The 18,278-nt window shown below is 39.7% G+C and overlaps 3 protein-coding genes across 3 annotated transcripts; 1 reads left to right on the top strand and 2 right to left on the bottom strand.

The window, feature by feature from the left end:
* The first annotated feature begins 180 nt into the window (after positions 1-180).
* On the top strand, positions 181-4,115 carry rhd (Rh blood group, D antigen). The gene is made up of 10 exons (XM_005922298.2): positions 181-387; positions 668-854; positions 936-1,086; positions 1,177-1,324; positions 1,415-1,587; positions 2,923-3,060; positions 3,149-3,276; positions 3,374-3,453; positions 3,533-3,606; positions 3,743-4,115. Exons 1-10 carry the CDS (start codon positions 243-245, stop codon positions 3,767-3,769), a joined length of 1,251 nt encoding a protein of 416 aa, XP_005922360.1. The 5' UTR covers positions 181-242; the 3' UTR covers positions 3,770-4,115.
* tmem50a (transmembrane protein 50A) lies at positions 3,908-10,529 on the bottom strand. The gene is made up of 7 exons (XM_005922297.3): positions 10,396-10,529; positions 8,870-8,975; positions 8,660-8,772; positions 5,698-5,765; positions 5,419-5,511; positions 4,759-4,819; positions 3,908-4,678 (listed from the first exon to the last, which is right to left on the bottom strand). Exons 2-7 carry the CDS (start codon positions 8,969-8,971, stop codon positions 4,633-4,635), a joined length of 483 nt encoding a protein of 160 aa, XP_005922359.1. The 5' UTR covers positions 8,972-8,975; positions 10,396-10,529; the 3' UTR covers positions 3,908-4,632.
* A 1,561-nt stretch (positions 10,530-12,090) lies between these two features.
* mgst3b (microsomal glutathione S-transferase 3b) lies at positions 12,091-15,209 on the bottom strand. The gene is made up of 4 exons (XM_005922299.3): positions 14,971-15,209; positions 14,759-14,881; positions 12,889-12,961; positions 12,091-12,422 (listed from the first exon to the last, which is right to left on the bottom strand). The coding sequence occupies exons 1-4, from the start codon at positions 15,094-15,096 to the stop codon at positions 12,322-12,324; spliced, it is 423 nt and encodes a 140-aa protein (XP_005922361.1). The 5' UTR covers positions 15,097-15,209; the 3' UTR covers positions 12,091-12,321.
* Positions 15,210-18,278: the final 3,069 nt, after the last annotated feature.

The following is an 18,278-nucleotide window of genomic DNA, read 5'->3' as shown; positions in this document are numbered from 1 at the left end:
CATCATGCTCACTTCCTTATGTTTCAAAATATTCCCTCAAATACCCCAAATATTTCACTTATCCCCACAAACAATTAGAATTTTTTTTTTATTTGATTCAAATCTATTAGTACAGCTCACGCTGTCTTGCCAAGACGCTTTCATGCGCAGCAGCTGATAAAGAGGAGAAGCTGCGTGCTGTGGGGTTGCGCCCGTTTGTCTGAGCATCAGTGTGAAGAGAAGTTGTGCAGCAAACATCTTCAATGCCTCCTCAGTACGCACCAAGCCTGCGCTCTCGTCTGGCACCCTTGCTGCTTTTCCTGCAGACTGGGTTTATCATCATATTTGCTTTTTACACTGAAATCGAAAGAAATGGAAACGCTGATGACTTCAGCAAACGTTACCCAGGTGAGTTTTATTTTTGTGAGCTTGGAAGGGGGGTGTTGAGGTCAGATGAGGTTAAAGATGTTCGTGTTTACTTTGATTAGCTAATTCATGAAGCAACTATCTTTTAAACTAACTTCATGTGCATGCTTTAGTGTGCGAAATAAACACACTTCAGTCCAAGAGTGTGGGGAGGAGCTGCCGTTTGTTGGTCATTGATAAGCCCGTGAGTAAATGTGTTGTGTCCTCAGCTAAAATTCAGCTGTAACTGTTTATTTTTGTGCCTTCTCTTCTTCTTTTTCAGACTTCCAGGATGTGAATGTGATAGTGATTCTAGGCTTTGGCTTTTTGGGCACTTTTCTAGTGCGCCATGGTTTCAGTGGCTCCGGGTTCAACCTCCTTGTGGCTGCCATGGCCACCCAGTGGGCCCTCATACTGAACGGTGTGGAGTCCTTGTACTACAGGGGAAGGCTCAGGATAGATCTGAAAAGGTGGGAGGAAACGGTTGGTGCAGATAATTTCCTCTAAAGGAGCTTATATAAATCAATTTAACTGGAACTTGTTTGCTGTAGCTTGATAGTTGCTGAGATGTGCACTGCCTCAGCCCTCATTTCAATTGGAGCTGTGCTGGGGAAGACCAACCCAGTCCACCTCATCCTTATTGGACTGCTCGAGGTGTCAGGGTTCATCCTAAACAAATGGCTTCTGCAGTTTCTCCTGAACGTAAGCCCACGTTTCACCCTCATATCATATCTTTAGATAAAGTGTATTCACATCGATATGCCGCTGCTAATGTTTCTCTGGTCCTTCTAGACCCATCCTCTGATCAGCATCATGATGCTTCACATCTTTGGGTCCTTGTTTGGACTCATGCTGACAGGGACACTTTACCGTAAAGGCTCAGAGCAGCGATTTGAAAAGGAGAAATTTGACACAAAGATGGGATTGTTCTCCATGTTAGGTAACAGCTTTCCCAGATATCTGCTGCATCATTTGGCTAATTTCCACTCTAGTGAATCTGTGTACAGCTGAATCTGTCTCTCCTCTCCAGGGACTGTTGTCCTCTGGATGTTTTGGCCCAGTTTTAACTCTGTCCTCGTGGATGATCGGACTCCTGGGAGGAAGCTGGAAGCCGTGTGCAGCACCTACCTGGCCCTGGCCGTTAGTGCTGTGACAGCAGCTGCGATGTCTGTGCTCTCCAACCCCAAGGGAAAACTACACCTGGTATGACCTGACACTTGATATGTTTGCACATTATTATGAGACTTTATGTGCAATGTCAACATAAGGTGTCCAGCATAAAACTTCCCCTCTGTGCCAGTAGACAGACTTTTACTGGCCTACAAAAAGTCAGTTTGAATACAGCTAACTGTTTTTGCTCATTTTGCTTTAAAACTAAAGCTAAAATAAATGCAGTGGACCAAATGCTGTGCTGCTCTTTAGACTAATCCCTGCTACCTGCAGGCATCTCTGTTAGAAAGAGAGACATATGGTAGCAGCTGCTGGCTTACAGCAACATTAAAGTCAAGATCTATCAGTTTATCTGCTTTCATTTTAGCTTTTTTTCATTTCTACTCTCTCTGAACAGCTGAAAACACTGCTTTCCTTCCCATTTAAACTATCCCCACAGGAAGGGCTTTTATTAATATTTTAATGGGAAAATGCCCTCATCTGCCACTTTATTAGATACACCTTGCTAGTGTCAGGTTGGACCACATTTTCCTTTATAAGCTGTCTTAATTCTTTGTGGCACAGATTCATCAAGGTGCAGGAAACATTCTTCAGAGATATTTTTTGGAGACCATTTGAGTTCAGTGAACTCATCGCCATGCTCAAGAAACCAGTTTTAGATGTGCAAGTTGTGATCATAAAGGGATGGACATGGTCAGCAACAACACTCAGGCAGGCTGTGGCATTTAAAAGATTCTTAGTTGGCACTGAGGGGCTCAGAGTGTGACACCGTTACACTCTGAACAGCTTGTGTGGACTGTAGTCTCAGTCTCCTGGCACCTGGTGTGATCTTCTGCTGCTGGTAAAACCATCTGCTTCTAGGTTCCACGTGTTATGCATTCAGAGACGCTCTTGTGCACACCTTTGTTGTAACGAGTGATATTTGAGTTACTGTACTGCCTTTCAAAGCATTTTCAGCCAGTGGGAATCCCCTTTCTTTTTGACCATGCCTGCATGTTTGAATGCACTAAACTACTGCCATGTGATTAGCTGATTATATATTTGCATTACTGAGCAGATGAACAGGCGTACCTAATAAAGTGACTGATGTAGAACATTATTTTTGTCAGTATTTTATTTAAAAAATGAGGACTGCAATTATCAGCACCTAAATACGCTTTAAAGCCATAAGTGTTTTTGATGTTCTGGCTGCGTTAACACAGAAACCTAATATATGACAAAAATGAAGTTTATGTTATTCACAAACTTTTGGTGGACTTATTAAAAAATTGGGGTTAATTTAAACACATTTTGGTGTTTATTAAAATTTGCAGTGCAAGCTCAGCTTCGTCACCATGTGAAGCACCTAAAAGTCTGATTTTCTTTCAGATCCACCTGCAGTCCTGCATCCTCGCTGGTGGCGTCGCTGTCGGCGTCTCCATGTCAGCAGTTCGTCATCCTTGGGAAGCCATGATAATCGGCTTTGCTGCTGCCATAATATCATCCATTGGATTCCAGTATCTTAAGGTTTTCCTCACCCCCTCCTAGACGTGGACATTTGCCTCAAGCTTGCACAGTCTGTATGATAAAACTCAGCTGTTAACTTATTTCGCAGATCCACATGCTGCTGGCATTTCAGTGCCATGACACATGCGCTATCTTAAGCAGTCATGCACTTCCTGGTCTACTGGGATGGATAGCGCATCTTGTCCTGCAGATCAAAGACTCAGATGATCACACAGTGTAAGAATGAAACGGTCCCGTGATGTTGGACTGCAACACGTAAAAGAAGGAATACCCTGCTTAATTATTTGTTTTTCTTTCCTCCTTCTTCTGACAGAGCGATCCGGTTTGCTGTATTTCACATCTGTAGTCTCCTCATCACCATCGCTCTGAGTGTGACGCTGGGAATCCTTACAGGTATGCCTTAACCTCTATTCCAGCAGCAGGTACAGTCAGTGCGCCGTCTTCTTTATAAATTTCATCTCCTTGTTTGAAGGGCTCCTTATCAGGTTGAAGTTTTGGAGACCACCCCAGTACAAGAATTGCTTTGATGATCAAGCCTTCTGGGAGGTATGCAGTCATCTTCTTTAATGCTTCCCTTTCAATAATTAAAGTCTGAAGATATTTCTGACATATTTTCCACCATGCTGAACTTTAAAACCTTCACAAAACCTTAAACAGACAAAATGTTTTCATGTTTTTGCAGTTTTCTCATCTGGCTGTGCGCAAATAAGAAGACGAAGACCCCTGTATATAATTTCACACTCTCTCCTGACTTTTATAAAATAATGTAGTGGGATATATTTTTTTGTGTGAGGGGGGGAAAAAAAAAAAGGAGGATAAAAATCGGGAGTGAGGAGTGTCAGACTGATTTACTGCTCAGTATGTTTTTATTGCTGCCATGGCTGTGAAACACTGCCCTGATGCTCTGGGTGTTACACAAGCTGAATGGACAGATGTTGCATTCAAATACAAAGTCACAGCACTGAGAGGACACCCTACAGATGTGAAACCTCTGTCTGCCAGAGGTCAGCACTGTGGCTAACTGAAACTCAACAATAAATCTGGATTGCTGCAAACTTTCAGAGCTGATATAGTGTTATTCCTGGAAAATTACAAACAACCCCCCATGGTTACATTCAATGAAACATGTATGTGTACACATCTACGAAAAATCCGTCAGTTAATATTTTGTACCATAACCACTTATGGAATGTGCACTTGGCAGGCAGGCCAAATTAGGGGATGCCATAAAACAAAGGAGATGGAGACAGTTTAGTGTCTTGAAGCTCCCAAAATACACAATTTTGTTTATGCATAAGTAAACCATTTTAACAACATGGCTACAGAGTCCGATTGCAAATAGACACACCACATTTGAAAATATTCAAACTTTAAAGAAATCTATGAAGATTTGTGCTTAATTATGATTTAGCTTTTATACAGCAAACCAGATAAATTAAACATGTTAATCTGAAGGCTAAAAAAAAAGGAAATAGTTTATATATAAAGTGAATACCCACTGAAGCATACAGTCTCATACAGTATAGAAAGCAGAGTGTATAACTGTGGACATGAAGAGACACGCAGAGTTCATTACTGCCAGAGATCCTCTGTACGACCAAACTTGAACACCAAACCCCTGAAGAGGAAAACGATAAGATGAGTGAGATGTTTTCATTGTCCTGAAACGGACGAGAGAAAGAGGACTCAACAACTCACCCGAAGAAAATGAACGCATTTTGGAAGAAAACAGCAATTCCAGGGTACACAGTGGGCTTCTCTGCAAAAGACGCAACAGGTTTACGGCGTCAGTTACAGCATCACGCCGTCACAGCTTTGATCCAAGAGTTCCTTACTGCAGCAAACATCCCTCTAAACAGCCTCATTTTCACCCAGCAAACACTGACGCGTGAACGTTATCTGCCTATCCTAACACAGGTCGCGCCGCAGACGACGCTGATTCACTCAGACCGTCTCTTACCAAGCGACAAGTTATTCAAATTATCACATTAAAGAACGCATGCCTTTCTCTTTTTAAATACACACTTCATAGCTGGGTTATGAAACGGCTGCGTACAGACAACTAAACATCGATGAGTCCAGGTACGCGGACTGTATAACTGTGTAATATGACCACAGTTATGCTGTTTATAAATACAATTAGATCTTTTTAGACAGGGACACTTTTGTTTATAGCTTTGCCTCTGCACGTCACTACGTGGAAATATGGCTCCACCTGGAAATACAAATTATTTCCATTATATTCATTCATATTATAACTGAGGTGCCAAAGTTCCCAGTCCAAAGTTTCTACAGTTAAAAACACAGCTGAACACTTGGGCCAAGTAGAAAAGTGCTAAGCAGATAAAGTGGACTCACGGGGCACTACAAATCCTCCAAAGAGAATCCACATGGAGGCGATGAGGGAGCCAAAAGCCAGCATGAAGCCGATAAAGAGCCACACTCGAGCACCTGCAAGTAAAAGATAAGAAAGGGCGGGACACTGAGTGACGTGGTGTCGAACTTCGTTTACCACGTTGCGTTTTACTGCATGCGCAGATACACGCCACAAGAACAGTAGAAAGCAGATCTGAGACATTAAATAAATAATCGCTAAATGAAAATAGACAACCTGTCGTCATCACAGCAGACACACACCTGTCTGTCCCATGCAGCCTTCGCTGTAGCTGTCTCCTCTCACTTGGCCATTTGAAACAGCATTTATCCTAAAAGGGAAAAAAGCAGAATGCAGAATCTTCAGATGTTACAACCCGAAAAAAGTAACATTAACTAATAACTGTTGGAGCAGAAAAGTTATTTATAAACCCTATCCAGGCCAGTCAACTCTGTAAGTGTTGTATAAATGTGTTTATTACATGCAAACCAAAAATTCCTTCATCCACCAGCGCTAAAATCCTCCATGGTTCTCAGAGTGTGCCACACATGGGTACTGTCAAGTCCCGTCTTAAAGCCTTAAGATGAGGCTGCTTTCTGACTTGATTAGGGTCAAAGTCTGGCTTTTTACAAAAAATAACAACTCTACAGCTGAACTGTATGCATCGGACTGAAGGTTACAGCACTGTGTGCACAGAGATTTCACTATGATTAACAAAGTGTTGAAAAAGAATCAACATAAACCCACTAAATGTTTGAAATCTTTCTGAGGACACGTTTCACAAGGAGGACTCAAAGGACTCTAAAAACACCCCAAACTGATTAAACCTGTTCAGGTGCTCGTGGGTAAGAGTCCTTTTTAAACTCTTCCTTGACTTAATGCATCAGTAACATGGACATGTATGTTATGGAGTATATAAAGTTATGAAACTGCACAGAGGAGTGGTGGAAATACATCTTGCAGGGGAAAAAAAGGCGTTAAACCTTATTTTGGGACAAAATTACTGAATACTTGAAGCATTTATATTTGCTTAAACTCGAAACATATGTCCTTTTGTGTGTTTTGTGAAAGCGAGTTAGCAAAAACAGAGAAGCTGAAAAGAGAGTAAGGAATTATTGTGACGACAATCCAAGGTCAGAGAGAAAAAGAGTACAGAGCTGTGTTTCAACATGAAGTTGAGTCTTCTTTTGTAAGGTTTATAACAAAGAGAGACAGGATGCTGGAAAAAGCATGAAATAAATTGGATGATGTAACAAAGAAACTCTTTCACGGGATCGAGGAATAGGGAAGATTAGACCTCCAGGCAAGGGGTGACTCCAGAAGCGTATATACAAGAGAATACAGCAGAGCTACCACCATATGCCAGAGAAAAGGATGGAAATGGTTTATAAATACATACAAATGTGGCTGTGCTGAAGAGAATTTAGCCTAAAAAGCAGTGTTAAGACTAGCAGTCATAAAGAAATAAGCAAGAGTGATTATTTTGACGAGAGTACAACCTTGAGTTACAGAAAAAGTAATATTTAGGAACAGGATGCAAACACGGCACTACCAGCGGCATGTGTAGTTACACAGGTTACACACAGTAAAGCTCCAGGGGGGCAGGAGAGAAGTTTTGTCATTAATCCATTAGTGATGACCTCGGACATGAGGAGGAGGGAAAACAGCACCTCCGAGGAGCTTATAACAGGTTATGGAAGAAACTCCTGGGACATTAAGGAACCATGGCCGAAAACAAAACAAGCACAGTCCGAAAAGGACCGTTCAGAGGGGGCAGCAGGTGCATGCAGTGTGGAACAGATGCTCATAGTGCAAAGTATCACTGAAGTGTCACTTCAGCCTTACAGTGCATATTGTGCCACAAAGATAAACTCCAACACCACAGTGCGTGGGGGATCTTCTTGCATATGGATTGCCAGTTTAGTCCAACAGTCCCAGTAGCCAACTTTTTTGAGCTGGGCCAATATAGTGCGGAGATCTGCTGTATCTGGAATCTGCAGGGATATTGATGGAGTTTACTACCCTGATGGGCACCAAATCACCTCTACACATCTGCCTAATGGCGGTTTTATTTTTGCTGGACCAAACCTGCCACCATTCAAACATCCAGCTGGGAGTGCAAGTACGATTACTATGAGGGAAGTTGCTACAAAAACATCCAGGTCGATGAGGACATACAAGATCAGGAAAATTGAGTAGATGGAAGAGCAGAGCACGAGATGAGTGATGGTGACCGGCCACGGTCCTTGAACCAACTCAGGGCCCTGCTGGACCACAGAACTGGGGACCAGCTCATCGGCCTTGCAACATCTGTTCACTGCTGATGAAGTGGACTCCCCCGTCTTAACCACCATGACAGGCAGCCAGCGATCTCAAGGAGGGGGTGTCGAAGAGACTGAGATCCCTGGGCTTATCTTCATCCAAAAGTGGAATAAGAGGACTTAACATCCAGCCTTTTTATGGTTGCAGTGATACAGAGAACTAAATCATGCTTAATTCTAATCAGAATATAATCAAGAATAAATGTAATCAATACAGGAGTAAGAAAATGTAGTTTCAGTAATGTAATGACCCTCATGCTTGACTTTTTCACCCAGATTCCAGGAGCATTGTTATGACCACGGTGCACCCTTGGCTCTGTGTGTGTGAGAGTGAGAGCACCAAACAGGCACTGTGTAAAAAAGCAGAAACACTGTGGACTTACGATTTAGAATTAGAATTAGCGTCTTTTTCCCCTTCTTATTTTTTGCTGTGCCGGGGTATAATCACAGAGGAATTGGAGAACTTTTTTCTGCATTCCTACTGGATTATATCGGCACAGACTGGTGTAAGTGGTCAGGATGCGGATGTTTCCCTCTATCTCCCTCATCTCAAAACCAGCAGTAGAAATCAGCATGATCTCAGAGTACAGTTTGTTCATTGAATTATTATTATCTTACTTGGATTTTGAATTTAACTCACATGTTAACAAATGTCTCTGAATAAAAAGATCAAAACTGGTATCACTGTCACCTTAGACAGGGTCATCAATCACTCTTGAAAACAGAAAGGGGCAACAACCCCCGACTCCCAGTTATTACGTGACTAAATCGCTGTTGTTGGGTTTTTTTTAAGGTCATGTGACATCAGCTCTACTTCCTCTGTGATATTACGCATGTGATTTGGAAAACCTGCAGGTTGAGCTTTAAAGCTTCAGAAACACCAAACAGCTGCAGTCTGTCTTACATGAGAAAGGCCACGGTAGCGATGACTCCACAGGTGTGATATGCATGATGAAATTCATCCTGTGCCGGGTATTTCACTGCAGCATCAATGATGATCCACCAGCCGGTGAAAAACTGCAAAAACAACATCCCTGGTTATGTAAATATGTAAAATCTTCTATACAGATTTATATATATGTCTTTATTGTCTTGAAGAAATCAGTGGAAATACCAGGACTCCAGCAGCTATAGAGGCAATTGTGTTTCTTCGCTCTCCCCAGTCCACATTACACTCACAGTCTCCGCACCGGATCCCATCCAGAAATCCCGACATGACTCTGGAAAAAAGTAAATGTAGGTGTAAGTCAGGATTTGAATTAAGAGAAAGGGAGCTCAGTTTAAACAGTCTGAAAAAAAAACAAATAACATATCTTTTTATTAATGTAAAATGTAAAATATAAATATTACACATAAAAATCTGTTAAAATCAAATCAAGTCAAACCTTAAAAAGCTGAAGATAATACAATGAGAAGGTGAATAAGAAAAAAATCGAAATAAAATAATTCAATTCAATCTTAAATACATATTTTCATAGAATATATACACTGACTATAAAAAATTTAAAAAGTTCAGAAAAGAAAAACTATAAAACCCAACAGGCTAAAACTGTTTGTTAAATATCAAATAAATGTATTGAATTAAGGAGGTCAAGAGGGGAAAAGGGGCGAAACAGTAATATAATTTTGTTTTTAAATGTTCAGTATAATGAAATAAAATACAAATAGCAAAATAATGAAATTGGTAAAAAAACAAAACAAAACAAAATTATACAACTGAAAATAATACACAAATAACACCGGACAGAACAGTAGCTTGTCCGGGAGTAGATTTCAGCTCCCATTGACTTTTGATGGAGGTGTGGAGGACACACGTACTCTGGATTTGTCCTGAACCTCAGGACTCGTGGAAACCTACCTACTCAAATAATGATGCTAAGCAGTCTACTTTAGGTTCAATAACTGAACATCAACGCTCTGGCTGTTGCCACAGCTACTAGATTATTACAGCGTCCCTGGAGGCCACCGTCTGGAGAATGCATAACAACAATGACACAGATGACTCGTTATGTGACTCTTAAAACAGTAAAAATAGGTCACTGAATGCAGTAAGGAAAAGTGTCTCAGCAAAATTTCCACCCCATTGTGTACAGGAGGAACAGCTGATTTATTAAAGTTTAAATAAATGATGACATCACACTTTCCACAGCCAGCCAGGTGTATTCCTGACTCCACTAATGTAAGTGCGGGCAACATGAAAAACAGCTGTTCATTATGCTTATTTCCAATAATCAATAAGCGAAGTCAGAAAAGTGGACTGAAATCTGACACAAAAATCCATTAGTGCGCAGGCGCCGTACAGTAGGCTCGTGCTCGCGCACAAACACCAACAATACTGTAACTCCACATTTATCCCGTTTAATCGCCACATGCAATATCCATTAAGCCCCTAAAGGGATGATAATAGCAGGTATAAGTTTTAGGAACTCAAACAAAGCTCGTGTGTTTTATTAAAACCCTGCGCTGTCGCTTTCTTTTGTTCATCGCTTTGGTACTAGCAAACATTTCCTTGAAGGTTTCTTCTCGCTACGAAGTTGCTGAAAAAATACCACGAGCCAAACGACAGCGGTGGAAACGGATAGAAACACACATCCCGACAGCGTTACCCGTTCCTCGTGCCATTTTCAAAGGAATCCCTACCTTTTATTCTCGCTTTTTGGTGTGTAAAACCTTTGGACAAACCCGACTTTGCTTCCGACAGAGGTTCGTCATGCACATGCGCAGTCAACCCACACCCTTTTCGATCAAAGACGCTGTTGATGTTGTTGCCTTCAGGAGCAACGGATAAAGTGTGAATTTGTAAACATCTCTCCTTTCTAATTCCAGTTACTGACCAGTAAAATTATTGCATAGTAGCTTTCTAAATAAGTGCAATTAATATAAAAAGGATTCACAGTTTCCCATTTAATGACTCATTAATGACACTAGTGTTTCTGAAATAAGGTTGGCATCACATCTCTACAGTACCTGCGCATTTTAACACTGTTCATCACTCTTTGCACAGCTATTGAGCGGGCTGAACAGGATCCTCTGGAGGACCAGTTACTGTTACTGGGCCGCACATTTGGCACACTTATATGCTATTTATAATATAAGGGAATGATATGATATGATAATAATCAATATATATATGTGACATATAAGTAGAATTGTGGCACTTTATTCTAATACAATAAAATACTTTACATTTCTGTCCACATTTCTTTATATGATTTAAACAATTAATTGCAAAAGAATTCAGATTCAGAGTTCATACAAAACAAATAAAGACAACAATATCCCGTTAGGCTTATTTTACCGGATTCCAATAAAACAGTTAATCCTACTTTTTTCCTTGTGTCACACAGCTCTCCCACTCTTTATTCCTCTGACTATCCTTTTTAAAATCACAGCGATGCTATATATGATTCCAATAAAACACTGGAATCATATATAGATGTACTTTATTTATTATTGGAATAAAGTACATCTTATTCATATAAACCATTGGAATCATATATAGCATGACCTTATATATTTTACTCATTAATCTCCTTGTTGTATGATATTTTGATTTGGGTTTATTGAACTCTTCACTTCTTTTATCTTTATTTAACTGAGCTCCTTATTTTGTTATTGTTGTGTGTGTGTGTGGGCGTAATCTTTCTAAGCTGGTTAAATTTGTGTTATTGAGAGACAATTATTTTGTGTTTTGGTGACTGTAACACACTAGTTTCTCAGTTTTTGGGATAAATGAAGTACATCTTATTTCTTTCATCCTTTGTCTTCTTTCATTCCCAAATTAACCTCCTGAAACCTCACGTCGTCATATGAGAATATAACATTTTGGTTTCTCTGCTCCTGTCTGTTGAACAAAGTATCTTACATTTTGTTAAACTATGGCAAAGAGATGAGATGTCTTAACTTCCAATAATACATCTCAGTTTTTATACATCAAAGGAACCCCTCTGTACAACTATATGGGCTGTAACATTTTAACATAGAAAAAAAAAAAGAAGTTTTATTTAGCTTTTAGTGCGCAAAATGAAAGAAAACACCCCACCAGCTCATCACCTGGACTTATTCCCTGTCAATTAAAAAAAACAACAACATTTTCTGTGGTAATTCTATTGTACAGTAGTTATAAAAAAAAGGACTTTATTATCTTGGGCTGACCTTGGTGGACTTGTTTCTCAGGATGTAGATCATCTAGAAGCCACTGACTATGGGCTCGAACAGATGGGGGATTTGCGCCTGATACCTCATGTGTGAGTCACATGACACGCTCTTTAGCCCTGCTGCCTCTGACCCTCTCAGTGACCATAATCTGTACTACCTGAGTGCACGCAGAATCCATTTAAGGCTGCACCATCAGACAGCATTTACTTTATTGATGACTATTGTAGAATTTTGATTACATGGAGTATATAGTCACAGAAATATCAGAATATCAGGTTAGTGGTTCATAAAAAAGGTTTTAAGTCGTATATAGACAGTTTATAGCATGGTTTTGTTAAGATGCAATATTGTTCACTATACACGAGCAGATTCTTCAGTAAGATGGGCAAACACAAGATGACAGTCATCTTAGAGGAAGCCGAGCAGCTGCAGGGCAACAGATATGGAGAGAATGATGACTCCGAAATAGCCAATGTAGCCGTAAGCACCGTTCATCCTCTTGGCAGGATCTGCAATAAAAAGGACAAAGTAAACATTGATCAAATCAGGATTATACGAAGAAAACGAGGCTAAACTTTTCTGTCTTCTCTGAAGTTCTGAACACATGATCATTTAAATGTTTTGCTTCCATTAATAATGCAGATCATTGACTTCTTAGCTTAGTAACTTTTCACCCATATGTTATCAAATGTAAATGATTAAACAACGTAGATACTGAGCAATAAAACTGCTCAGACTATCACAGGGCTGTAACTCTTGCAGCACCTGGACTTCAGCTCTGAACATCTGTCCAACTGCCATATCATGCATATTATGACATGGCATAATTGTAGACACCAACCCAATGTAGACATTACTGATTGTGGTATTGATTAGGGGTTAATACTAACATAACTCTTTATTTATTAATAAAATATTAACGTGAGTGTATAAATTTTACGTATCATGACTCCATTCACTTAATTTCAGTCTTACCTCCTGTGTAGTAGCCCCAGGCATAGGAAAACCTGCTGGTCACCCAAATAACCCCCAAGACAGATGCGGACAGCTGGTTAGAAGTGCACACAAATAAGAGTTAGAAAGAATGGAGGAAGTCAGGAGAGTTTCCAGATGAGGGCACAGCTGCCCCTCACCAAAGCCGCTGATATAAAGTACACACAGAATCATTACATTACTCATGAATTCAACTTAAATATAGATTTAAACTACTTTTATTTTATTTAAATATTCCTGTTGTGCTACTTTCAGCACATTATAAAACAATATCCTAAAAATATAATGAATTATTAAAGATATGACCATCCAGCAGAATATAAAGTACAATTACTTCTACCTGGAATATTAAACACAAGTACACATTAACGAATCGATAATTATCCAGTTTGGGTCCTACACACCACAGATTCACACATTGCATTCATATCATTTTATTTTTATATCCCATCCTTTCTCTTCTGTTTATCCTTATCAGGGTCACAGGGTGAGAGACAGGGTACACCGTGCCAGTCTATCACAGAGGGACAGACAACCATATGCACTCACATTCACATGGGCAATTTAGAATCACCTATTTACCGTACCCCACTAAGTACATGTCTTTGGACTGTGGGAGGAAGTCGGAGGCCCCGGGGAGAACACGCAAACTCCACACAAAAAGACCTTCTTGCTATAAGGCAACAGTGCTAACCACCATGCCACTGTGCTGCCCTTTTTTATATTATTAATTAAAAATGCCTTCATTGGGTTTGTTAAGGCATTAAAAACTACCGGGTCAAGGTCAGAAAAAGATTGCAATTTTGGTTAAAATAACAATCGCTATATGTGCTGAAGCCCTTTCATGAGGTATTTCAACATTTCACCGCTTTGTCTGGAAAACCATCATATAAATATATGGTGATTTGTGTCCATGAACATACATAAAGATCGCATCTATTTATTTATTTGAGATCATTTACCTCTATTCAAACACTCCTCCTACTGTCATAAGTGTCTAAATGCCTTCTTGTCTCTCTTTCTTTGTCATGCACTCTCACAGGTATCAGGGGCTCTAACAGGTTCAGTGAGGTCTTTGAGTAACCGCTGGTCTTTGGCCTGAATCATTACTAACAAACAGTTATCAAATAAAGTAACAAACCAAGCATATGCACAGATTTTTTTCTAAAAAGAAAAAAAGAGACAGAGAGTGCTCCACCAGAGTCTCCACTCCACAGATGAGTCTGATATGTGCACTGATATGTGCACTGAATTTTTTATATTTAGTAATCTGCTACAATAATCTGTTTTTCAAAAGCACTGAGCCTGCAAATACAATTCTTCTGACATCTTTAATTGTGCTCACTTCAGCAGCTACAAACATTTCACTTCCTCACTGACCTGTCATTATCGACCACTTAAACTTTCTGTAAACTTACTTTCCTCTAAGGATCTTCCCGCTCTCTGCACATACATCAAACCTGCCTAACAGGATATTTGCATGCTATCTATATATCGTAAACCGTTCTTATGTGATCTGTAGTGAGATATCCCAGATTTTTAACCTACTTAACGTTATTAGATTTATATTTTATAAACTCTGTTTATTTATGACCATAACTTCTGTTTTACTGTGCACCCCCAATCCACCACAGAGAAAAAAAAGTCGTGGACACACCCCTGTGATCGAGGAAAATCTGCTTATTCACTCTGACACTAACGTTTGAACTAGACTGTTATCTGGAAAAATCATGCCAAAGTTCACGCGGGCGTGTTCCTGCTCGGCCCCTGACCCACTGAACTAACACAATAAATGCATAAAACAAAAAACTTAGTAGTGAAGACTGATTTAAGTGTATATGATCAAATTTACCGGGTAAACAAGAGCTGCGATGGTCTGGAAAACCAGCCACTGAGGGTACACTTCCAGGGTGTTCTGATGCGCCCTCTGGATGCAGTTAAAGACTTGCTCCTTGTCGCTGTACATGGTGGGATACTGCAGAATAAATATCAAGCATGCGTGAAATAAGCCCGAGATGCAAATAAAAATCACTTCAGAGCGTGCAGTGTTCGTTTTTCACTTACTTTCACGTTGTACTTCTTTCTGGCTCCCCCAACCTTAACTGCCAAATACCCCAGCATGATCCAGCTGTACAGGTACGTGAGGATAACATATCCGAAGTTGGATGGCAGCACGGTGAGCGCGTCCATTTTCAGCCTGCGATCAAATCAGGTGAACAGCGAGGTGTGAGCACGCTCCGCTTTTATAACGCAGGAAAGAGGAGGAAGCGACAAAGTAAACAGTACTGCTAAGTAGACGTTACATAAAATGTCGCGAGATCGCCCGAGACTTCCTTTATTTGCATTTGAAATGCATTCACGACTTCACTTTCTCCCAATGACGGTACAGTCGTTAGTTTCTCCCTTTTAAGCCCTAATCAAATACAAATTATAAGCCTGCAGGCTTACAAGGTAGATAGATAGTTTGTAGGTATAGCGATATAAAATTTCAGATTTTATTAAAGGTTCTCAAAGTTTAGTCTGAAAAAGTTTTAGTTAGTATGTAAAAAATTTGAGACTTATGGGGTCTTTTTTTTTTACAGGAGAAAAAAGTTTCTATACCACATCTATGCAATCACTATTAATACAACTGCTCCGATTTTGAACCAAAAATAAATAAATAAATTGCAAAGCATAACACTTTCATAGCTATAACAATTAAATAAATGCTGTCTCACCTTTTATAAATTTAATGCGTTTAATGATGCTGTACAAAAGGTGATCTTCACACCACACATATTAATAGTATGTATCAAAGTACATCGGGATGGGACAACAGTTTAAATTACTTTTTAGTATTTGAGTAATTTAATAAGCATGGGAAATATCCAAATTAAGTGTTCAAAGCTGAAAAATAGCCTACATTTAATTTCCTTTTATACCATAGTCAGCTGGCAATTTTGAGAAGACAAGAGCAGGACGCAAAAGAGAGCGGTCAAGAGAGGCACGTATTTCATGCTGATAAGGACAAATCCAAAATTACACAAGTAGCAATGCCAAGGAATACACATAATCAGAAATCACATGGAGCTCAAGCTCAGGAAACACAAGACACACAGTTAAATGGATAACACAACAAAGGGTGCAGAAATGCTCAGGTGATATACACATACAAGAAGTAATGACTGAAATAGAACTAGGAGTGTAATTAAAGATAGCTGAAAACAATGAAGACAACAAGCCGAGGAAGTAAAACCAGACAAGTTACAGGAGACCAACAGCTACTGAAATAAAACAGGAATTAAGACACAACAAAACACAGGGGAAGACAGAATCACACAGAAGCAAAGTGAAAGACAAACAGAGCAGAGACTGATGTAGGGATGGTAACTAAAAGTAATGTGTGTATACCAAAACCGCAACACTAGAAAATGAACCATAAAGACAGAAAGCATCACAAAATAAACAAGACTTGTAAACAATAACCCCATGAATAGAACTCTAAATACTAATTTGAACGTAGACACACAGAAAATCCAAACAGAAAGATAACATAAAATATAAGACATATATGACAGACTGTAGAGATTCCCTCAGGGAGGAATAATTAAACAAAAGTATTGTTAAGTGATAGGTTTGTAGCTTGAACCCATCCGCTGGAACGTTGAAGGCAATATAATTACACTGCAAAGCAAGACACAAGTAGGCAAAGCTTCTTCATGTTTCTCGTGCACGGGAGAGAACCGGACAGGCACCGTTCCTTCGCTTGACCCCAGTTGCTCTCGTCCGTCCTCCCGTACACTGTCCTTTTATTGAGGTTACATGAATATGCATAGGTTCATTAACATATGACGTCTTACATAAGGATCATTAACAAAGATACTGTGTGTGTGTGTGTGTGTGTGTGTGTGTGTGTGTGTGTGTGTTCTGTGTGTCGTGTGTGTGTGTGTGTGTGTGTGTGTGTGTGTGTGTGTGTGTGTGTGTTGCTGATCAAAGGGTCAAACATCCTTGGTCAGGAAGAGGGTAGCCTCCCCCTCACCCTAGATGGTTCATCCTAGATAACACGGTGAGGAAGTCCTGCAGTTCATCTAAACAAAGAGCACTTAGAGCTAGAACAGACGCAACTACGTTGATCCTGACCGATAAAACAATAAGACACGGTATGACCTCTCATGCTCCCAAAGTGCTGTCTAATACACACAAAGTTTGCAGACTATCAAGGATCAAAACCTCTACCAATCTACAACTAATTACAAAACTCTAAGCATATATAAGTAAATATTTCTAAGCATAAATGACAATCAACAATACAAACTCTAACATTAAGGTTCACAGTTCTGTAAAAAACACAAACATGAGTCCTCCTCAGAAAGGAACCATAAATAAAACTGTGTCCACCACTCAGGGATCATAACATATTGGAATAAAAAACGCTTTAGGTGCTCAAGTTGAGTAGAAAGGCATAGTATAAGTACCAGTCAATTTACCAAATTCATTTTACTCTGCATCACAGTCCAAGCAATGATTCCAACACTCAGCATCAACATCAGGGAATATATCACAGTTTGAATAGAAAACCTCCACCAGTTAAATGTCTGTGACACAGAGGAACAGGAACAAATCTTGGTACTCTGGGTGTTTGAGCTGTTTTCTGATAATACAATGGAGAGAACTTTAAAAAGTGCATTTTGGGTAAACTTTCATCCTTATGTATTCCAAAAAAAGGCAGCATATGAAAGGCATCGTTTTAACCTACAATTGTTACCAGACTCATCTTCTAGTCCTCCATCTCATGATAGAGGAAAATCCTGTATATATAACATAAATAAACATCACATTTCACTTGGGCTTTTATGAGAGAGCAGGGAGGTTGGCTGGGTCGTTAATGAAGCTGTAAGGTTGTGAAATTATTTGCATAGGAAACAGACAGTAGAGGTGTCAAGCATACGGTAAATGATTCCTGCCAGTGATAACAACCTCCTGACCTCTAGAACAGGGGTCACATGCAGCTCCTTGGGAAAATAAATTATCAGAATTTATTTGAAGTGTATTTTATTTGTGTCAGTTCTTTTTTTTTTAAACACGTTTTTTTAAATTGTAGTTCTAATTTTTTTATTTTTTTATTTTTTTGTCTGTGAAGGTTCTCATTCATCCAGGTCATCGTAGTCAAAGGAGCTTGCAAAGAAAAGCGTCTGGACTTCTTTAAGTTGCTTGAAGATGTTTCACCTCTCATCCGAGATGCTTCTTCAGTACTGAAGCTCCTTTGACTATTTAATTTTTTGTTGCTCAAAATAAGCATATCAAGACTTTCAACCCCAGGGAGGCCAAGTATGGAGAAATGTCAGGAAAGAAAAATATCTGAAGAAAATGAAACATTTAATGATGCCCGGGCA

Source organism: Haplochromis burtoni, unplaced genomic scaffold (assembly GCF_018398535.1).
Source record: "Haplochromis burtoni strain Fernald_Lab_line unplaced genomic scaffold, NCSU_Asbu1 Contig_55, whole genome shotgun sequence".
Lineage (NCBI taxonomy): Eukaryota > Metazoa > Chordata > Actinopteri > Cichliformes > Cichlidae > Haplochromis > Haplochromis burtoni.
The sequence above is the reverse complement of the archived record's forward strand: the minus strand, read 5'-3'. Positions and strand labels throughout refer to the sequence as shown.

Excerpts from the sequence above, each read along its gene's own strand:
- rhd (XM_005922298.2), top strand. The coding sequence starts at position 243 with ATGCCTCCTCAGTACGCACCAAGCCTGCGCTCTCGTCTGGCACCCTTG. Across the intron at positions 3,277-3,373 it reads GACTCAGATGATCACACAGT|AGCGATCCGGTTTGCTGTAT; the intron begins GTAAGAATGAAA and ends TTCTTCTGACAG. Across the intron at positions 3,607-3,742 it reads ATGATCAAGCCTTCTGGGAG|TTTTCTCATCTGGCTGTGCG; the intron begins GTATGCAGTCAT and ends ATGTTTTTGCAG.
- tmem50a (XM_005922297.3), bottom strand. The coding sequence starts at position 8,971 with ATGTCGGGATTTCTGGATGGGATCCGGTGCGGAGACTGTGAGTGTAAT. Across the intron at positions 8,773-8,869 it reads CTATAGCTGCTGGAGTCCTG|TTTTTCACCGGCTGGTGGAT; the intron begins GTATTTCCACTG and ends TTGTTTTTGCAG. Across the intron at positions 5,766-8,659 it reads GCTACCGTGGCCTTTCTCAT|GATAAATGCTGTTTCAAATG; the intron begins GTAAGACAGACT and ends TTTCCCTTTTAG.
- mgst3b (XM_005922299.3), bottom strand. The coding sequence starts at position 15,096 with ATGGACGCGCTCACCGTGCTGCCATCCAACTTCGGATATGTTATCCTC. Across the intron at positions 14,882-14,970 it reads GAAAGAAGTACAACGTGAAA|TATCCCACCATGTACAGCGA; the intron begins GTAAGTGAAAAA and ends TTTATTCTGCAG. Across the intron at positions 12,962-14,758 it reads TCGCAGCTCTTGTTTACCCG|CTGTCCGCATCTGTCTTGGG; the intron begins GTAAATTTGATC and ends ACTTCTAACCAG.